The sequence below is a fragment of the Lactuca serriola genome, chromosome 3 (assembly GCF_051521515.1).
Source record: "Lactuca serriola cultivar US96UC23 chromosome 3, Lser_US96UC23_V15, whole genome shotgun sequence".
Taxonomy (NCBI): Eukaryota; Viridiplantae; Streptophyta; class Magnoliopsida; order Asterales; family Asteraceae; genus Lactuca; species Lactuca serriola.
In genome coordinates this window covers 17484757-17504195 of record NC_136410.1, presented here as the reverse complement: position 1 = coordinate 17504195, position 19439 = coordinate 17484757, and the positions used below count along the sequence as shown (strand labels likewise).

At 33.6% G+C, this 19439-nt stretch overlaps 3 protein-coding genes across 3 annotated transcripts; 2 read left to right on the top strand and 1 right to left on the bottom strand.

Moving 5' to 3' along the window:
- Nucleotides 1-5804: 5804 nt before the first annotated feature.
- On the top strand, nt 5805-8233 carry LOC145094284 (bidirectional sugar transporter SWEET6b-like). Its single transcript, XM_079032559.1, has 5 exons — nt 5805-5934; nt 6199-6235; nt 6380-6758; nt 7223-7342; nt 7856-8233. The coding sequence occupies exons 1-5, from the start codon at nt 5892-5894 to the stop codon at nt 8030-8032; spliced, it is 756 nt and encodes a 251-aa protein (XP_078888685.1). The 5' UTR covers nt 5805-5891; the 3' UTR covers nt 8033-8233.
- Nucleotides 8234-15736: 7503 nt separating this feature from the next.
- LOC145091584 (signal recognition particle 19 kDa protein-like) lies at nt 15737-16764 on the top strand. The gene is made up of 4 exons (XM_079029331.1): nt 15737-15867; nt 16001-16182; nt 16305-16404; nt 16538-16764. Exons 2-4 carry the CDS (start codon nt 16003-16005, stop codon nt 16666-16668), a joined length of 411 nt encoding a protein of 136 aa, XP_078885457.1. The 5' UTR covers nt 15737-15867; nt 16001-16002; the 3' UTR covers nt 16669-16764.
- A 504-nt stretch (nt 16765-17268) lies between these two features.
- On the bottom strand, nt 17269-19248 carry LOC145091582 (uncharacterized). Its single transcript, XM_079029330.1, has 4 exons — nt 19110-19248; nt 18914-19020; nt 17794-17828; nt 17269-17613 (listed from the first exon to the last, which is right to left on the bottom strand). The coding sequence occupies exons 1-4, from the start codon at nt 19110-19112 to the stop codon at nt 17546-17548; spliced, it is 213 nt and encodes a 70-aa protein (XP_078885456.1). The 5' UTR covers nt 19113-19248; the 3' UTR covers nt 17269-17545.
- Nucleotides 19249-19439: the final 191 nt, after the last annotated feature.

Genomic DNA, 19439 nt, shown 5'->3' with positions numbered 1-19439 from the left:
TTCGTGTACATGCTCCTAAGAGGTCCCAAGGATGAATTCCATCTCCTCCCTCCTCTATCTTAAGCCTCTCCAATTGCTTGTGGTGTTTGTGAGCCATTAGAGGCACTACACTTGTGGTGCTTGCTTTCAAGACTTACGATTTGAAGATTTAAGTTGTTATTGCAATATAACAACAAGAGGTATGTAATCCAACCTTGTATGTTAATTTCGAAAATAGCAATGCACATTAGGGTTTTATTCTTGTGTTCATAATGTTGTGTATCTAATAGTGAAAACATAGATCCAAACTAGGGTTGCATGCACACTTAGGATTGTTTGTATAAAACCCATCACATGTATCATGTCATTGGTAAATTGTCCAAAAATGTCACAAATTTTTCGTGTTTAAGTGGACCACAATACTGGCGATCGATCAGAAGAAGATGTGAAGATAAGGGTACCGACAAGTAGAATAAGACTGTCCAACAACTTTGATCCCAAATCACTCTTAAAGTTAGATATCATTTTATTTTTGTTAAGTTTGTTCATAGTGTTCTTCTAATTTAAATATTAGGGGAGAATTAAAAATTTTAAAAACCAAACAAAAATCAGAAAATTAATATATATATATATATATATATATATATATATATATATATATCCAAAAATATTTTTTTTTCTGTTTTAATTTGTTTTAAGTTTTCGTTTAGTTTTGTTTTGTCTTGAAAAGTGATTTCAAGTGAAGATGAAATTCATGGAGTTTGTGTCGAAGATTTCTGAGCCAAAAGCTTCGTCCGTGAGCATCGAAGAATTCTCATTCGAAGGAGCAAGAAATGAAGATTATTCTTTCAAATCCAATCTTTCAACCCCAGAAGCAAGGTGAAGCTGAAATTGAAGATTATGTGATGGATTGCATTGAAGCCTCCTCAATCAGTCTGCTGCTATCTTAAACCTGCTGAAGTGATCCAGAAGATTTGTTGTCTCTGATGTTCTCTTTGAAGATTCTCAAGCTGAAAGCGCTATCTTTCAAGAATCAGTATGTCAAGCCTCCTCACCCGATGTGCGTTCAGAGTCAAATCTTGAAGAAAAGTTCAAGTGCTCAAGATGAACTCATTCATTGAAGATTCATCAAGTTCATCTTGAAGTTGTGAAGAATTTGAAGATAAATGCTGAAGCCAATCTCCCAATGAAGATTAACAAGAAAAGCTCGCTACTTTTTAGGGGGAGCTTGTTGGGTCAATTAAGAAAAGAAAGCTATAAACCAAGGGGGAGATTGTTGGGTCAAAATATGGTTTATACTTTGCTTTTCTGGGCAATTATATTTTTATGTAATATTTTATGAGCTTTTTGTCTAGTTTACGGTCAGGTGGTGTTTACGGTTGAGTTTACGACCGTAAACACCTTATGGTCGTGAACCCATTTACGGCCCATGTCCTCGAAGCCCATGTTCCCCTTGTATAAATATAGGTGTTAGGGTGTGAGGAACAGATTGATGAACCCTAGAGAGTTTACGGCCAGAGAGACAGAAGAACTATTGTGTGTTAGCGTGTGTGTGTGTGTGAATCTCTTGTATCCGAATCATCATTCTATTCATTAATACATTGAGATTCATCATCTACTTCTTCTCCTTCTCTTCTATTTGATCTGACATCATCCGTTTGATTGGGATTCCGCACCATCAAACGGATTTGATTGATACACATGCATTTTTGGGGACTTACAGTAGGTCGGATACCCCAGATATGTCTGACATCATGTTTTTTGATATGTTATTATATAATAGTAGTAGGGGTGAAATAGTCCCCGTGACCGGGTGAGATAGACTGGAGGGTAGGCATGCATCCCAGAATGGCCTGACATAGGTATTCAGCACCCCAGAATGGCTTGACATGGGTAGTCAGCACCACAGAATAGCTTGACACGGGTAGTCAGCACCCCAAAATGGCTTGACATGGGTAGGTTGGACACCCCAGAATTGCCTGGCAGCATGTATGATTGTATAGTATGTGGTATGATGGGCGGAACTCACTAAGTTTTGTGCTTATAGTTTCAGTTTTGGTTTCAGGTACCTCTTCATCCATGGGGAAGGAGCCGAAAGTGTAGCAGCGCATCACACACACATGATTTCCGTAATAAGTTTTCTAGGATTGTACTCTGATTTATATTATTGTTTGATGTTTTGATTTTGAGACATGTTCATGATGGTTTATGGATTAATATGATATTGACAATGTTTTTAGTAAATGGCTTTTACAAATTACTTAATTACAAACGAAATTTGTGGGCTCGAAATTTGGGATGTTATATATAACATTATAGGATATTCAAATTTTAAAATATGAAAAAGACATCATCCCCAAATCTTTGTACAATCAGCAATCGTCTTTTTTTTTCTTCGTTGATCCACGATATCACCTCCTCTTCTTACATCTACCCTCTTTCTGATGCTTATCTCGCTTGAAAATGTTCCACAACTATATTAAACTTGAGATTAAGAGAAATGGCGTGAAAGTTAAAATGATTTGATCCTGCATTTTGTTTTGTTTTGTTTTGTTTTTAAAGAAAGATAATCATCTTTGATTTTTCCTGACTTATGTTCCATTATGGCACGTTTATTTGACTTTTCACCAACTAATCTACATTTGTTTTGAATTTTGTTCTATGTTTATAAAAATTCGGTTTGGTCAATAGATATGTTAAGCCTTGATTGGTTCGACCCGATTTAGGTTTATTGAAACGTTTTCATTCAATTATGCTTAGGGTTTTATTTGATGAATCATGAGCTTTAATATGCACGGTTGACTATTGGCAAGATAGCATCATCTCTCTTTGCTTGTAAGTTATAGTTATATTTCACAATGCATGCAGACTGTTCGATGATTTGCCCAAATGAAAAACTTTGATGTGTATGATATCACAAAATGCTATATTTGTCTCCTTTGGTGTTTCGTTTTAACCTAGATTACCATGGTAGTTTAGTCTTGCAATTACATTTCGGTTTTGATTTTGTTAAAAAGGTTACGAAAAAGAGAGCCCCTTTAAACATCAACATTTACATGTTTTTTGTGTGTTAATACTTCGATTTATGATGTTGTTGATTGAACCATTATGCTACATATTATGGTACTCTGATAGAAACTATGATGTCAAGATGATAATTGGAGGTCCTTTTGATACCATCAAGAACAAGCTTGCACTCAACCTTGTTGCCAATAACGACATTGATTGGTAAAAAGTATGAAATAAAGTTTAGCATTAATGAAATCCAAGTGTTTGGCTTATGGATAAAAAATGACAAAAAGAGGAACTCGATGGATGTATCCTGATCAGTTTCATTATAAAAAAATTGAAAAGGGAAGGTTATATGTGGTATTTTATAAATATTAGATTTTGTAGAGTGACTAGTATTATCGGTGATAAGAAAAATGATGAAAAAATTGGATTACATTTTTTAAAACACAAATAATAATACACCATTATAATTTATAAATTAATATTTCGATTGTTACATGATAATATTCAAATAATTATTAAATTAAACATATATTAAAAGTCAACACATACAAAACGTATATTTAATTTTTCGTATAACAATGGTATTTCCATGATTTATTGTATTTTTTACATTTATTCAAATTTTCATTGCAATGTATAAAATCATAAATTTATTAGAAATCAACACATACAAAACGTATATCAGATATCTAAAATAATTTATATATTAATTTTAACTAATCATGATCTACCCCAATAAATGAAAATGTTATTGTCACTTGTCTTTCTCTCATTTAATTGACCACATGTAATTTTGTCATAATTTTCAGATATATTAATTTTTATTTGTCATTTACTTCATTATTCATTTCCTATATATCATTAATTTAGTTTCCATAAATTAAACCTAACATAATGACTATTAATTTAAAATTTGAAATTTGAAATTTCAATTTCAATTTCAAATAAATTTACACATTTAACATTTGTATTTAACATTTTGTTATAATAACTCGTTTAGTATACGGGTCTGACAATTAAATACATAATTTTAATTAATTTAGTTTTTGCATGTTTTTTTGTCATAATTTTCACTTATTTCATATTTCAAATTTAAATAAACTTCTCATTTAATCACTCCTATTTAACATTATGTTTTAATCAATCCGTATAATATGCGGATCTCACAACTAGTAAACTTATAAGTAATGCTTATATCTTTGCAATTTAATAAAATTTTATACAACTTTTATTTTTTTTATTCTAAATTATTAATACTGTTTTTCTTTCTTATATATGTGGTTCATACAGGTTTTAATCTAATTTATTTATAAAATTTTAAATATAATTCGATCTTATCAATTCTTGATAAGGATATGACTCAGATTATTGATGTTACAACTTACAAGCATAAGAATGCAATTAATTCTTTACCGTTTGACTATTATTGATTGCTTTGACTTGAAATAAATATTTGAAGCAAAAACATAAATTAACCGAGTAACCGTGAAAAAAATAAAAATAAAATAAAAAAATAAAACAGTGAGCTAGTGCGTATATATTTAAATATTTATGTTTTTGTAATTTCAAATACAATTATTTTTATCTAAAAATCAAATTATTAATATAATGATAATTTTAAATAAACAAATTGGAGAGAGATAATACATCATCTTAATTTTCAATTGCCATTTATAACACAATATTATTATCTAAGTTTATATTATAAAATTATATCCATGTTTTTATAAAACCACACTAGTTTTTTTTCGAATGTATTTTGCCTTTGTATCTGTTTTAATATTACAATTTTGATCTAAAAAAAAAAAAAAAAAAAAAAAAAAAAAAAAAAAAAACTACAAATGTATTTATGATTTATCAATTCCAATAAAAAAAAAAAAAAAAAAAAAAAAGAATTTCCCATTTCAAGGTGATTTGATTTAATTGCTCAAAATTTGATTATTTCTATATCACCAAAAAGAAAAAACACCGCCTTCCCATAATAAAGGAAAGCTCATTTTGTAACGAAATTATCCATTTTCCATTTTATAGATTTTATATTCTTCAAATATATTCAAATTAAAGAATTTACAACAAAAATTAGGCATATGGTCCAGGCATTATGGATTTTGGTGAAATTTGGCATCCATCCATCATTCTATTATTAGATCATGAGTTTTAATATATAGAAAACGGTTTTAACATGTTTTAAATTATTACAAACTTGACAGGACAAGTTTTTACCTCTTACACGGTTTCACTCCTTTGCAAATTCGACTTATTTACATCAAAAAATATAAACTTTTAATTAATAGAACGTCACAATCTGTTTTGATTTGTGAATATGACATGTAACACACTTTTTCCCTTTCTCACTGGAGAATTCATTACTAGTAATTATGGTAACATGATTATATACTTTTTTTGTTTTGATCTAACTGTTGAAGAATATTTAATTTGATACATCATTATATCTATTTTGTCATTCGTTAATACAGGAGATTTGACAATGTACGTTGTGATGATGTATATATAGACAGCAGTTTAAGTTTAACCAGTTTTAGTGTGTTTGGCTTCATTAGGCTAAGTTTCGGTAAAATTTTAGGTAGAATTTGGTTTAAATTTTTATCAGCTGAATCATATTATCTTTCGGTTTATTAAAGTTTTTCTATTTGTTTAACATTAGTAATTGACATTTAATGTATTTCGAAAATAGAGAAAAAGGAAAATGAATAGTAACTGCAAAAAATTTTGAAAATACAGATGAACCATATATCCAATTAATTAAATTTCTAATAATAATATTAAGCTTTCATTATAAATACGTTTTTGCTTGCCCTATTAAATTTACACCATCGTCTCTCTCTCTTTCTCTCTTTCTCTTCGTTTTCTCTCTCACACAGTATTAAACCATAGTCATGGTTTCTGCCGATTTTGCTCGCAATACACTAGGTGTCATCGGTAAGCTCTTCTATCTTCATATTATGTATGAACAACACATTAAAAAGATTAGTATTTAATTATATGCAAAATATGGTTAGTGATTATTCAATATATAGTGCGTGTCTTGATAATATATATACTCTATCCACTTTGTATAATTCTAAGCTCCGAAACATGCATTGGGAAGTATATATATTTTTATTATCATTTGCTTATATGTATAATTTTAAGAAAAGTTAATGTGTAATGTTAGTGATGATGTACGTTTATTTTTCTTTTCAGGAAACATCATTTCAATCATTTTGTTCTTGTCGACAGTGTAAGCTTTATTATTTTCGTAGTTTTATACATACATATATACATAACATATGTATGTTTGCATACATAATTACTGTTATATATAAGTTGACATATTGATTTTTTATTTTCTGAATTTTGGATTTTATGATTATTATTTTTTCAGGCCAACATTTTATAGGATATGGAAAAACAAGTCAGTTGAAAGATTTTCTCCGGTGCCATATCTTGTCACCTTTGTGAATTGTGGGCTATGGATTTTCTATGGCTTGCCATTTGTGCACCCTCATAGCTTATTAGTCACCACCACAAATGGGGCAGGAATACTTATCGAATCGGTTTACTTGTTGCTTTTTATAATCTATTCAGATCATAAAAATAGAATTAGGGTTTTGTTGGTGTTGCTTTTTGAGATTATATTTCTCGGGGTTTTATTTGTACTGGTACTGACATTGGCACACACCACAAAGCTTCGATCATCCATTGTTGGTGGCATTTGCGTCGCGGGTAACATCATGATGTATGCTTCTCCATTATCTGTAATGGTACGTTTCTCTTAAATGCACCCTAAAAAGTTGATGACATGCTTTGATTAATTAGAAATTATCTAATGTCAATTAAGAGGAATTTTAAACTGAATTACGAGGGATTAGTCTTACGTATCATCATTGTCGAATATGTTTCAGAAAAATTGGAAGGCGTTAATTGTATGTGTTGTCATTGTTGAGTATGTGTTACTCAATTATAACATGTTGTCATATGGTCGAATATTTCTCCAAAAGTAATTGGACCAATTTCAAATTCAATTTGTACTAAAAGTGTGATGATCTTATTCCTTAAATAGCAAATAAAACAAACTCAATTATTGGTGGATGACCATGTTAGCTTATCCTGCATGGAAAAGAAGTTTCTTCATCTTCAATATTGTTTTTTGTTCATATGCCTTGAAGATCTTTTTGTTACATTCATTTTTCATTTGACTTATGTCAATAATTTATGATCTATGCAGAAAATGGTGATCACAACAAAAAGTGTCGAGTACATGCCGTTTCTATTATCTCTATTCTGTTTTGCAAATGGCGTTTGTTGGTTCTCATATGCCCTCATTCGTTTCGATCCGTTTGTTGCTGTAATTGCTCTCTCTTTCTCTATTTACTTTTTATTTAATATGGATTTTTTATATATTTTATACTAGTTGTGAGACCCATGTATTACATGGGTTAATTTTAAAAAAAAGTTAGATATAAAAGTATAAATATTTGAGAACATAAAATTTATAAGAAAATAAGAAAAATAATAAATTATTAAAAATGAAATGCTTTTTTATATTTTAAATGTAAAAAAAAATAATTTGAATAAATTAACAAAATAAATTAATGAGTTTTAATTTGGTAATTTTAAAATTAAAAGGTAAGTTAATTAATAAAATTGATATTCATTTATTACTACATTTATTGTAATTATTACATTGAAAGATTATATGGAATTTTATAAAAATAAGAAAATTCATAAAATAATATATAGAAAAAAAAAATTAATTCAAAATAACCAAAAGATAACATTTGACAAATTGAATAAAATGTGACATGTGACAAAAAAAATCTTCGTTTATTAGAAGTATCATGACATTTTTTTGGTTTAGGTTCCTAATGGGCTTGGGGCGCTTTTTGGGCTTGCCCAACTAGTCTTATATGCAACATATTACAAGTCAACACAAGAAATGATAGCAAAAAGAAAAGACAAAAGTGAATTAGTCCTTGGAAATGGAAACGTAGCTACATCTGCGGGGGCTATTAATGGTGAAGTAGAAAGGGTTTAGAAGAATTTTTAGTATGTTACTACCATTGGAATTATCCGAGTAAAAGATCGTATTAGAAATGAGGTATTTTAACTTTTGTAATTCTATAAGAATTTATCATTTTTGGCTGTGATTTTTTCCAATGAATGTTTATGTATTGGGTTAAATGACAAATTGAAGTATTGGAATGTTTTGATGGAATATCAACTTTTGGTGCGGTATTACGATTTTACAAACTTTGCAGTCAAAAGTGTTTAACAACAGAAAGTTCTAATATCAGTCTGTTTCTTATGGTTCATGGAGAAGAAAAAAACCAATTCATTCTAAAGAAAGGATGATGAAATTGGTGTTCAAATAGAGAAACTGAAAGGTAATAAAGATTTGCATAACTACGAATCTTATTAGTGAAACTTACAAATTGAAATTCAACAAATTATTTGTCTTCTTTGTTTTTTTTCTATTTAAAAAGTAATTGAAATAAACAAATTTTTTACCATAAAGAAAAGAATTAAAGAAAATATATATAAGTTTTTTTAATTGCTAAAGGGGCCAGTTGCTTTTTTTTTGGATTAAATAACTTTATATTAGTTTTCATCATACAACGAGTGAGATGACAAACGGGTAACAAGTTGTGTCGCTAAGCCTTTTGTATGGTAAAATTAATTCTTTTGAAGACTACATTCATAGATCTAGGAGATATAACATTACTATGCATGATCCGTTTTACTCAATTAAGAAGTTTCACCGCATTCGGCATGTGGAAACCAAACGTATCAAATGCAAATGATATGAACACATGTTGATTTTCAATGCACGATTTTCTCATGTTTGGTGACTTTGTCTATAGCAGCTTTTAAAGCAGTATGTCCTGCTGTGAAACCTCCAACTCTCAAGCCCACGAGAGGGGATACCCCTGTGAGGTCCACAGTCCACACATGCATGTTTCACTCCAACCCATCCAAAAATCAAAACGTCATCCGGTCTAAGGGTTGACATTCCTTCTGTCGAGTCAGTCAAGAATTTCATAGGTGCCTTTTTCTTGGCAAAAACCCTGCACGCTTAAATATGTCAAACAAAACATCCCTAACCATATCGTGCTTGTATTTGAACCTCGGGAGTTCTCTACAGTGAACTGCATACTCTCCAAAAGAGTCCAAACATGCTTTGTGACACACCAGACATATCTCATCAACTGAGAATATTGAGATCATGAGTCGATATTTGAGGATCGTACGATACCCCATAGGAGACATATGTTGGCCAAGCCTATATATCAGGATAACTAGAAGAAAATATTGAGCATGTGGTGCACGTAAGCACTGGAAAACCGCTTTCTGCCGATATGTCATGTCAAGATGCACTTTTATATCTTGGATAATTTAGGGCACTCGCTAATGTATTCTGGGATTTAGGGGGGTATCTTTAGTAGTAAAATTGTTAAGTTCAATATCTGGAAGCTTGTTATGAAGAGAAGCCAAGACACAATCATTATCAGAATCCATACCATATATGCCATTATCTCGTCAGATGTGGTCTTACAATGCCCAAGATTTGGCCCTTGAGGTAACAAAAGCATATGAGGTAGCCTCTACTACCGACTATAAACCTAAATCACCAAACCTAATGGGTAGGGAAGAAATTCGCCACTGTATGTCGCCAAAGAAAGGGCCACCACAAACCACAATGTCCTTAATCGCCCCACACAACCCACTGTCAAAGAATAATACCGCCTCCTCTATGTGAACGGGTTGGCACGTCCTCGACCCAAAGAAAAGCTTAGCAATACCCATATAAGACCGAAGTAGAAGGAGCTCACTCTGGGGGTCAGAAAATTGTGGAAGAAGACGTGTCAAATTCATAGTGTTTTTAGCTCTTAGCTCTCTTTATGGCTAAGTTGCTAATGAAACTAGCATCTCTACTAACATCTCCCCTAAGAAGTTTCACCCCCAAAGGCGGTCTCCTGATGCCAACCGAGAATAGCCCCTCACGTAGCTTCCTACCATCACACGAGGGCTAAAAGATAATAGTTTTTTTTAATATTCAGCTGAAGGCCCAATTTTGGGCCATTCACCTTAATGATGTCCAACGCTTTGGCTACCTCCTCCGAATCTCCAATAAGTATGACATCATCAAGGTACCATGCATGGAGAAGAAGCCTGTAATTGTCTCTAATATTATGCAAGAGTGGGTGCAATACAAGGGCAAAGAGAAGTGGTCCCAAGGGGTCTCCTTGTTGAACCCCAATAGTGGACCAAATATGTGTGTCTCCTAAATACAACCTTGTTGCTTGACCATATAAGAATTTTACCCTCAAGGATATAGAAAGACTCCTCAATCTGACCTCATGAAGTAATGCACATCTGTCGACAAGGTTAAAGACATTGGAGAAGTCTACTGTAAGCATGGAAAGAGACCTGTCATCGTCACGCTCATTCAACACCCGATTGACGTTATGCAATATGGCCTCATCGCCACCCGACACCGTAATAGCCCAAAAACTAGAGAAATTTTTTCATTTTAATTTAAGATTATAATCACAAGTTCAATACCAAAATCCAATACATAATCATAAAAATTCATCAGAGTGTTAACAACAGGAAATGCCAAAAATAGTGGACAGTGAATGCGGCGCTATCAAGTCGGGTCCTTCCCCATAGAATCGAAAGTACCTGAAATCATAATATAAACTATAAGCTAACGCTTAGTGAGTTTTCCCAAAATAACACATATTAGTCATACTAATGGGCCCTGTCCCGGGGTTCATTCCAACCCAACACAAGTATGTGCCCCTACCCTGGGGTATATTTCAACCCAAACATGTCACAATGGGCCCCGCCCTGGGGTATATTTAAACCCGACATATCATATTAGGCTTCGCCCTAGGGTGTGTTTCAACCCAATCACAACATGTAACACACAACAACTAACATATTGCATAAACAGATAATGGGTCGGGCTTGATGCCTTCGACCCGTAGTACCGGGAAAAGACTCACCTCAGTCTGCTGAAAATAATAACTGCTCAGCTACCAATCTCCAAAAATCTCACACTGTATAAGTATACAAAATACCCTAATTAAAATTATGATACAAACCCAACCAAGGCCCAAAATACCTAAGTCCAGACTCTTCAAATAAGTCCTAAAAGCATTTTCCTTTCAATGGGCTCAACCATATTCGACCCATTTACAATAATGGGCCTAAGGCCCAAAAGGCCCAACCCATGACACTAGAAGCCCACAAAAGAGACTGGATCCACCTAACCTAACCAGGATAAGGCCCACAATACAACCCTAAACTCCTAGGGTCCAAAAACGAAGCACACCACTGAAAGCCCAATTACAACAACCCACTGCTGAGTACGTCGGCGTCCTCAGCTTGTACGCTAAGCGTACACGCTTAAGGGCATGTACATTGTGCGTATGAGCTTGTACCCCCAGCGTACTCCGTAGGCTGCCAACTTTGGATTTTAGATTTTATTTGGTTAAGACACTTGCTCCAATACCCAAATCTGACCTCTTTGAAGTGGTTAATCACGTAAAGTTGCCAACTTTACGTGCACGCATGACTTAATGAAGCCCAAAAGCCGAAAAGAGCTTAATAAATGACTTAATGCTTGCATGGAGGTCACAAACATCAAAAATTTTGCACCTTTAAGCTGAAAGAGGCCACTAAACATCTAGATCTACAAGGTTGGGTGTCTCAAATGGTCTTGACTCATCAAGACCTTCCAAAAGGGACCAAAAGACCAAAAAAATCTCAAGATGAGATATAAACAATAGATGAGCAAGATATGAACTTTATACCTCTAGAAGCTTCTTAAGATGATGAAGATGCTGGATTTAGAAGCTTTACCATTGTTTTGGTCAAAAATCGACAAAGTAGATATTAACCAAATTGCATGAGAGGATGTGGTGTTGTAGGTGAAGTGATTGACAAAATTAGAACAAAATTGAACAAGTTGTTTACAAGGAAAGCCATTGATCCTTGGTAGGATCTCCAACATAAAACCTTGGGAGGTGATAATGATCACCTGCCTTATATGATCTTATTGATTTGAACAAAAATTACAGATATGAGCTTGATAATACGGTTACAAATGATAAAGTGAATCTAGATGAGTAAGGTGTCATAGAATTGTCCCCATTATGTAAGTTTTATATGTGTATTTATAGTCTAGATTAAGTAACTAAATGTCCAATATTTCCAGGATCCTACTGAACTGGTATTTAAAACGTGGTTTGACTTGATATTTCCGGGTCTTAAGCCTGGTTGGACTGATTCTTCATTGAGAATTGGTCTTCCCTTGACTACTTATGCACACGTGTTAGTTATGAACAAAATATAACCGTTATAAACATTAATAAAAATAATAATGGTAATAGTCGGGATCCTGAGGTAGTTGAGGATCCTGAATACTTAAGGATCCTACAAATTGTGAGGATCCTGACCCTAACAACCACGCCCAAGGATTGCACCACAAACTCTTCTCCTTGCAAACACACCAAAAAAATGGCTTCCTTTTGACACTCCGAGCTTAAACTCACTTCTAATGATAATTAGGGTTTCTTAGGACGTTGAGAGGCAATGGAAGCTGATAGAAGTGAGGTCCAAAGGTCATAAGAGGGTTTAAATAGGACACACGACCAAAAAATTTGGGTTTCTAATCCAAGTCACGTACGCCCCGCGTACCTCCTCGTATGCCCTGCGTACGAGGCTCTGATGCTCAATGATGCGCGCCCTCGTACGCTTATAAGCTAAGCATACATGTACGTATTCCCAGCATACGAGGGGAGGGCCCTTTGCCAAAAACTTAATATTAAAAAAATAAAGGAAAATTACCTGGATTTTTGGATGTTACAGACACCCCGACCCTGAACTGAAAATCATTGAGATACTTGGCCACTTCTTTATCAACACCTTTCATAGCCAACTTGGAAAGCAAACGACTTCATATAGTGCCTACCGCAATAGGTCGTATTCCCTTGTCAAGTTTTAAGAGTGGTATGAGAGGAGTAGAGGCAACAAATTCTGCTAAACTCGAAGGGCACCTTCCCCTAGCCATATTTAACCACATATGTAATAACACATAGGAGATCTTTGGCTATAGCTGAACCTTCTCCCACACTAGGTACCTTTACGGAAAGATTTAATGCCCCCGAGGACAATGTCAACATCCATTACAAGGGGAGGTTCTGAAAATATGGTGCTCAGCATGGAAGGTGGCGGCTTATATGGATGCTTATCCTCTAATGCCTTCATGGTATCACCCCCAAATTGAGCAACCCCCGAGGAACATAAAACTTTCGTCGTTGTTGTAAAATGTTCTTCGACAACCTTACGAAGACATTGTCTAACATTGGTGTTGTCTAGTGTTCTTTTCTCCAGAATGTACTATTTTTTTGCCATGTTGCTCCAGTTTTGCATTGTCAACTAAGTTTTTAACTAGCTTGTCGATACCGTCTTTAGTCCCCAAGTAGCTAATACGCTCAAGATATTACGATGTTGCAAAGACTTCACGTTTCCAGACCTACTTTCTTGCCTATTCTTGGGGCTGAACACCTGAAGAGTACACCTAGGAAGAATTAACAAAGCAACCCACGCTTCAACGAACCGAGATGAGGAACCATCTTGGAAAGGGTTCTTTCAAAGCCTGAGAGAAAGCCATAAGACAATTATAAGGGATGCTTTAACAGTGTGATAGGTAGTTTAAAAACACGATCAAGTAGTTGAGCGTCCAACACCAACCCATCGTTGTCGGCTTCCGGTCCATTGGGTGGCGGCTTTGGAATGCCAACAATATGCCTACTCATGTCATTATCCCCATCAATAAACTTAACCAGGCCACTAAGGGTTTTGTGAATAACAATTTTATAATGGTTGAAATTGAAAATTCAATCCAAAATGGTTTTATTAATTTCTATCACGAGTTTTATAAGTTAAACGGTGGAGGAAAATTGGACACACCAATATAAGTTTAAAACGTTAAACTATACTAATTTGGAAAATGCTAATAAAATGCTCATAAATCATAAGCACCAAACATACTAAAATTATATATATATATATATATATATATATATATATATATATATATATATATATATATATATATATATATAGAGATTTTTGTAGGACTGACAAATATGTACCACGGAAAACCAACATATATATATATATATATATATGTTGGTTTTCCGTGGTACATATTTGTCAGTCCTACAAAAATCTATAGTTTAGTCAAAAAAAATGTTTAATGGTGCATAAATGATCAAATTTTAGATCTTTCTAGTGAATTTAGTCTATGTACACTTAAAATGACTTTTATGCCCTTTTAATTTATTTTTTCCTACTTATTGTAATTGTTATAATACTTAAATTATTTAAAAATTAAAAGCCAACCCATCGACCACATGCATCATTGTCCCCCCTCCCCTCTCTCTTTCTCTCTCTCTATCTCTCTCCCGCACACACACACCTAACTAAACTATTAACGTCGGGAACCACCTATCCTTTTAAACCAATCAAAAAAACCACCGCCTTTGCTACAGGAGTAAAGCATCACCACCTTTGTCCTCAGAAAAAACACCTTTCAAACCCATAAATGCATTCAAATGGGGAATAAAATCGAAAAAATCCAAACCGAAATTCATACTAGAAATCTAAGAAAAAAAAAGTGTATATATGTTTGTGGGTGTGGATGCGACGATAGAAGTCTGGTAGGGACAAACGATGACGAATACAAGGCAGTGATAGAACAGATCGATGGCGATGATGGAGCCAACATTTGTTAATGCAAATCTATGGATCAATCGTCCGATGTTGAAGATTGATGGAGTTAGAGCGCATATCGATGATGTATGAAGGTTTCTGGCGGAGTTCGTAGATCGATGATGCAAATATGTGGTGTTAATGATCGATATTGTAGATCAACAACTTCAGAGTGCTCGACGACGACGCTAGTGTGTCGGAAAATGTGAAGGGCGACGAATCTAGGCGATACACAAGTGTTGGCGGCTCGTCGGGGATTGGGGTAGATAAGGTGGTAGTGATGGCTGAAAGGTGGCTTGTGTAGCTGATGGCGACAATGAGTTTTCTACCATGGCTAATTCCATTTTTTCTACTTTTCCATGTTAGATCTGATGACGAAGATGGTGGTCCGACAAGTAGTGGTGTTCGACAGACGGTAGTTGTCTGGTCGATGGTGGTCCAACAACGGTAGGGTAGCTAAGCAGCAATTGGAGAGAGAGATGGAGTCAACATAAGGAGTGTGAGATTTAGTAGAAGGTGGGTAGGTCTGACTTAAGAGGGGAGGGTGGGGTGGGTGAGGTTTTTCGTTTTTGTATTTTTTTAATTAAAATATTAAGAAAATAACTAATAAAATATATATATATATATATATATATATATATATATATATATATATATATATATATATATATATAAAACTGCAAGTGGTGTATGCAAAAAAAAAAAAAAAAAAAAAAAAAAAAAAAAAAAAAAAAAAAAACCATGAAAACCAAAATTGTAGAAGGTATTGAACCATTAATTCACGACCAAAACTTTTGAATTAAAATTATATATTTTTTTCAACTGCATTTTTGTAATTTTGTATTTATATAAATTTGTATTTAAAACATATCTATCATATAGCCCAATAAGAATTTGGGCTTTTAAAACTTAGATGTTGGATTCGGACAGTTATTACTTTTTATTCCTTCAAGAGACCACCAGTCCACGACTACTGCGAGTCTTCCTTTTGCAGATCCCTGTCAATTCTTGATCTTCTCGCCGGCGAATTAACCAAAATCACCACCTCCATCAACATTCAACGCTGTAATCTTCCAACGACAATAGGTAAATTTTAGCTCATCACCTTGGCCTCATATATTAATTCGTACCAATCAGGCAATTTATTTAAGTGATTGTTGGTGTTTCCGTTCTTTCTCACCCTTTCTTTCTGGATCGATCTCGAATTGTGATTTAACAGGAATGATGGATGGAGGTACACCTAATTTCAAGACTTGGAATATATTGTACCCTGTTTACATAAATTCAAAGAAGACTATTGCTGAAGGTAGAAGAATCTCCGCAGCAAAAGCATGCGAAAACCCTACGTCTCTCGAAATCGGCGATTGCTGTGGTCACCTCAAAATTCCTTTCGCTATTGAGGTTTTTCTTATTCGGTCTCCCTACATTCCTACAAAAGAACCATAGATGATTCTCACAAGCAAATTTGATTTTAAACTATGCCTAGATTCAAAATTTTCTGAAGTATTGTAATTGTTTTGAAGATTGATAAGGCATATCCAAGGGATTTCATGCAAGTAGGGAGGGTGAGGTTTTTGCTGAAGAGACCAGATGGGAGTTTGCACAATCCACTTGTTGCATCCAGTAAGCATTTCTAATTTCCTTCAATGTCTTTCCCTTATATGCTATGAAATGAATATGATCACATAACAAGACTATGATCTAAGAATGAAGTAGTTTCAGGTTTATATTATTAATTGTGGAAAAAATATTGCAGAAAAACAGCTGATGATTCGTGTTGCTGAATTGGTTCCTAGACACCCTGGTAGACTGAAGAAACAAGAGCCTGCATCTACATCAAATGCTGTGCCTTCTAAATCTGGAAAGGGTGGAAAAAAGAAGAGATAGCTCTTAGCTTTTACCATTTGCCAATATGTAGTTTTAAAAACCAGACATTGTTGCTGCTTATTGCTTAATTGTGTGAATCATAAGATTGTTTGTTAAGTTTTCTAGTGCTATTTTCAGATAAATCCTTACATTTTAAGCCTTTTAACTGACAAGCCATTAGGAAACTCTTTTTTGCAGAAAAACCATGATAACTTCAGCCATTGTTTACCGATTAAAAAGCAGGTTACAAATGCTTATATGCGTAAAAAAGAGTCCAGTAGAGAACAACCAATAACATATTTACATACTCAAAAACATTCCAATATGATATACTTTGTGTTGGTTGGAAATTATTGTAAGCATGCCAACTGATTTTAGTAGATAAATGGTGTCTTAAATAAATAAATTGAAATTATCAGAGGTTCTTCTAAAACAAATCATAATGTTTTTTCGGGTAGAAAAAACCGAAAATATAGAAGCTTTTCTGAACATCTTATGTTACTTTTTTGGATAGAACAAAAGGTTGTGGTTTTTGTCCTATTGATATTAATCTCGATTGTTTGTTCTGTGTGTGGCAATTTACAAACTTATGAATTGTAAATTGGAGTAATAACAAATATGTGTTCAAAGGATAAATGTAAAATGATACCCTAACCAAAGGTCTCAAATTCAAATCCTCGGGTTTTTCACATATAATTACATTAAAAAAAAGTGTCAAAAGAAAAACAACCATGTCTTTGAAAGATACATGGTACAAGATTACACACACAAAGCAAAGTAGAAGAGATGTATATTTTCTACCCAAAGGAGTTTTCTTAACAAGAAAGTTCTACCAAAATAAAATAAAAAAGCAACCTATTTATCTATATTCTAAAAACAAAGAAACCATTGGAATCGCTCAGAAAAATATGATGGAGACGCCCATTGATAAGCATCCAACAGCCACCCATGGACTCAACCGTTCACCTGTTTCAAATATTAACCACAACTCAGATTCCATATCATATGTCTCATTATGAAAATAATAATAATAATAATAATAATAATAATAATAATAATAATAATAATAATAATAATAATAAATAATGAAAATGAAACATGGTAACATCACATGCTACTGATGTACTTGAGCATGGGAAGCTTTACCTATTCTAGCAGCCTTCCAGAAGAATCCCCGAAATCTGCAATAACACATTATCAGAATTCAAACTTAAGTAGTGTTTTGAGACCCAATAAAGATGTCATTTAGATGTTCCTAATGTCCAAAAAGGGTTTATGATTCATGGGGAATCGATTGGGAATTTTTGGTATTTTTGTTAGGGTTTTATTTGTGACATGGCCAACAGTATCAACTTACTAAGTAAAAATGAGGACCTTTTCTATTGACAACAATACCCATGTCATGTTAATGTGGAAGAATGTGTGATCCAATTACTCATTCAAACTTCAAAGGCTAGAAAGCATTTGTTTCTGTGAGAAATACATGCCACAACACGGATTCATTACTCATTATTATCTGTTTCTATGCTTTCCATCACTCAGTCATAAAAATCCCTAATCATGACTCAATTTATAGGAAGACAATTATCCACCAAAACAAGTCTTTCATAAGAAGCTAGTTGGGGTAGGTTAAATCAAATGTGTTCCTAAACAAAACTATAAGCCAGTGAAATTTAATAGAAACAGTGTTACCAATAAACCCCACCACTCATAAACACTAATAAGGAATTCACCATCATCCAAGATACACAGGCTGAAGAAAATCACTTTGCTCAAAATTAGATCACTTCTTTCAGATCTCCATGCAATTCACAGTGTTAATTCTTAACACTGAATTACAATGTCATACCACCAAATCTATTTCGACATTGTGTAGTGATCACCTATAAATCTAGTGTGACACTTGATCAGAACCTAAAATAACCAAATTTTACATGGTAAATCCTAATAGATCCTCCAAAAAACGATAGAATGTGTGTATAGATGTGCAAGGAACAAGGATTTACATAATAAAGTCAGAAGATTTTAAGATTAACCCTAGTAAAAGAGTATTGTGTGGATAGAAATCTCTGTTATGATAAACTTTCCGTTTCTTTCAATTTTGAATAAAGGGGAAGTTTGGAAAAGAATTCTTAATCTTTAACAGTAATCAAAGCTCATATTTGATGTTTTCTAGGTCAATCGATACCTAAATCCGGGGTTGTCAAAATATAGATCAATAGCGATCAAATTAGAAACGATTAGAGATTGACATGGAGAAGCTAACCCTGTTTTCTGTTCAAGGATGGTAGGAAACTGCATCTTCAAGAAAGTGCAGGTGCATATTACCAACAAAACCACCGTCAGAAATGAATGAAAATTGAACAGCGCCGACTGTATAAATCAAATTAACAATTCATAAGATTAGATTTATGAAAAACCGATACAGAAAACCATGGAGTGTAAGCAATTTCTCAATTTACCATGTTAGTGGAACCGTGAGAATTGAAGCGGAGGGTTCTTCTTCGTCGGCTCCGATTCAGATTTAGTTACAGGCCAAAAAATAAGCGGAAGCAACAACATATACGACGTCGTTTAGCTTGTGATTCCGAAGAATTTTGCTAAGGGGAGTCGTAACACCTTTAGCATCTTGTCACATCATCTATTTAGCATCTTGCCACATCATCTATTTGAATGCCACATCAAGTTTTTTTCTTAGGGTAAAATGTGAACAGTTTCAATAGTTCAATGGCAAATAGATAACGAAAAAAAGTTTAGTGACTAAATATGAACAAAACCGAGAGTTCGTTTCC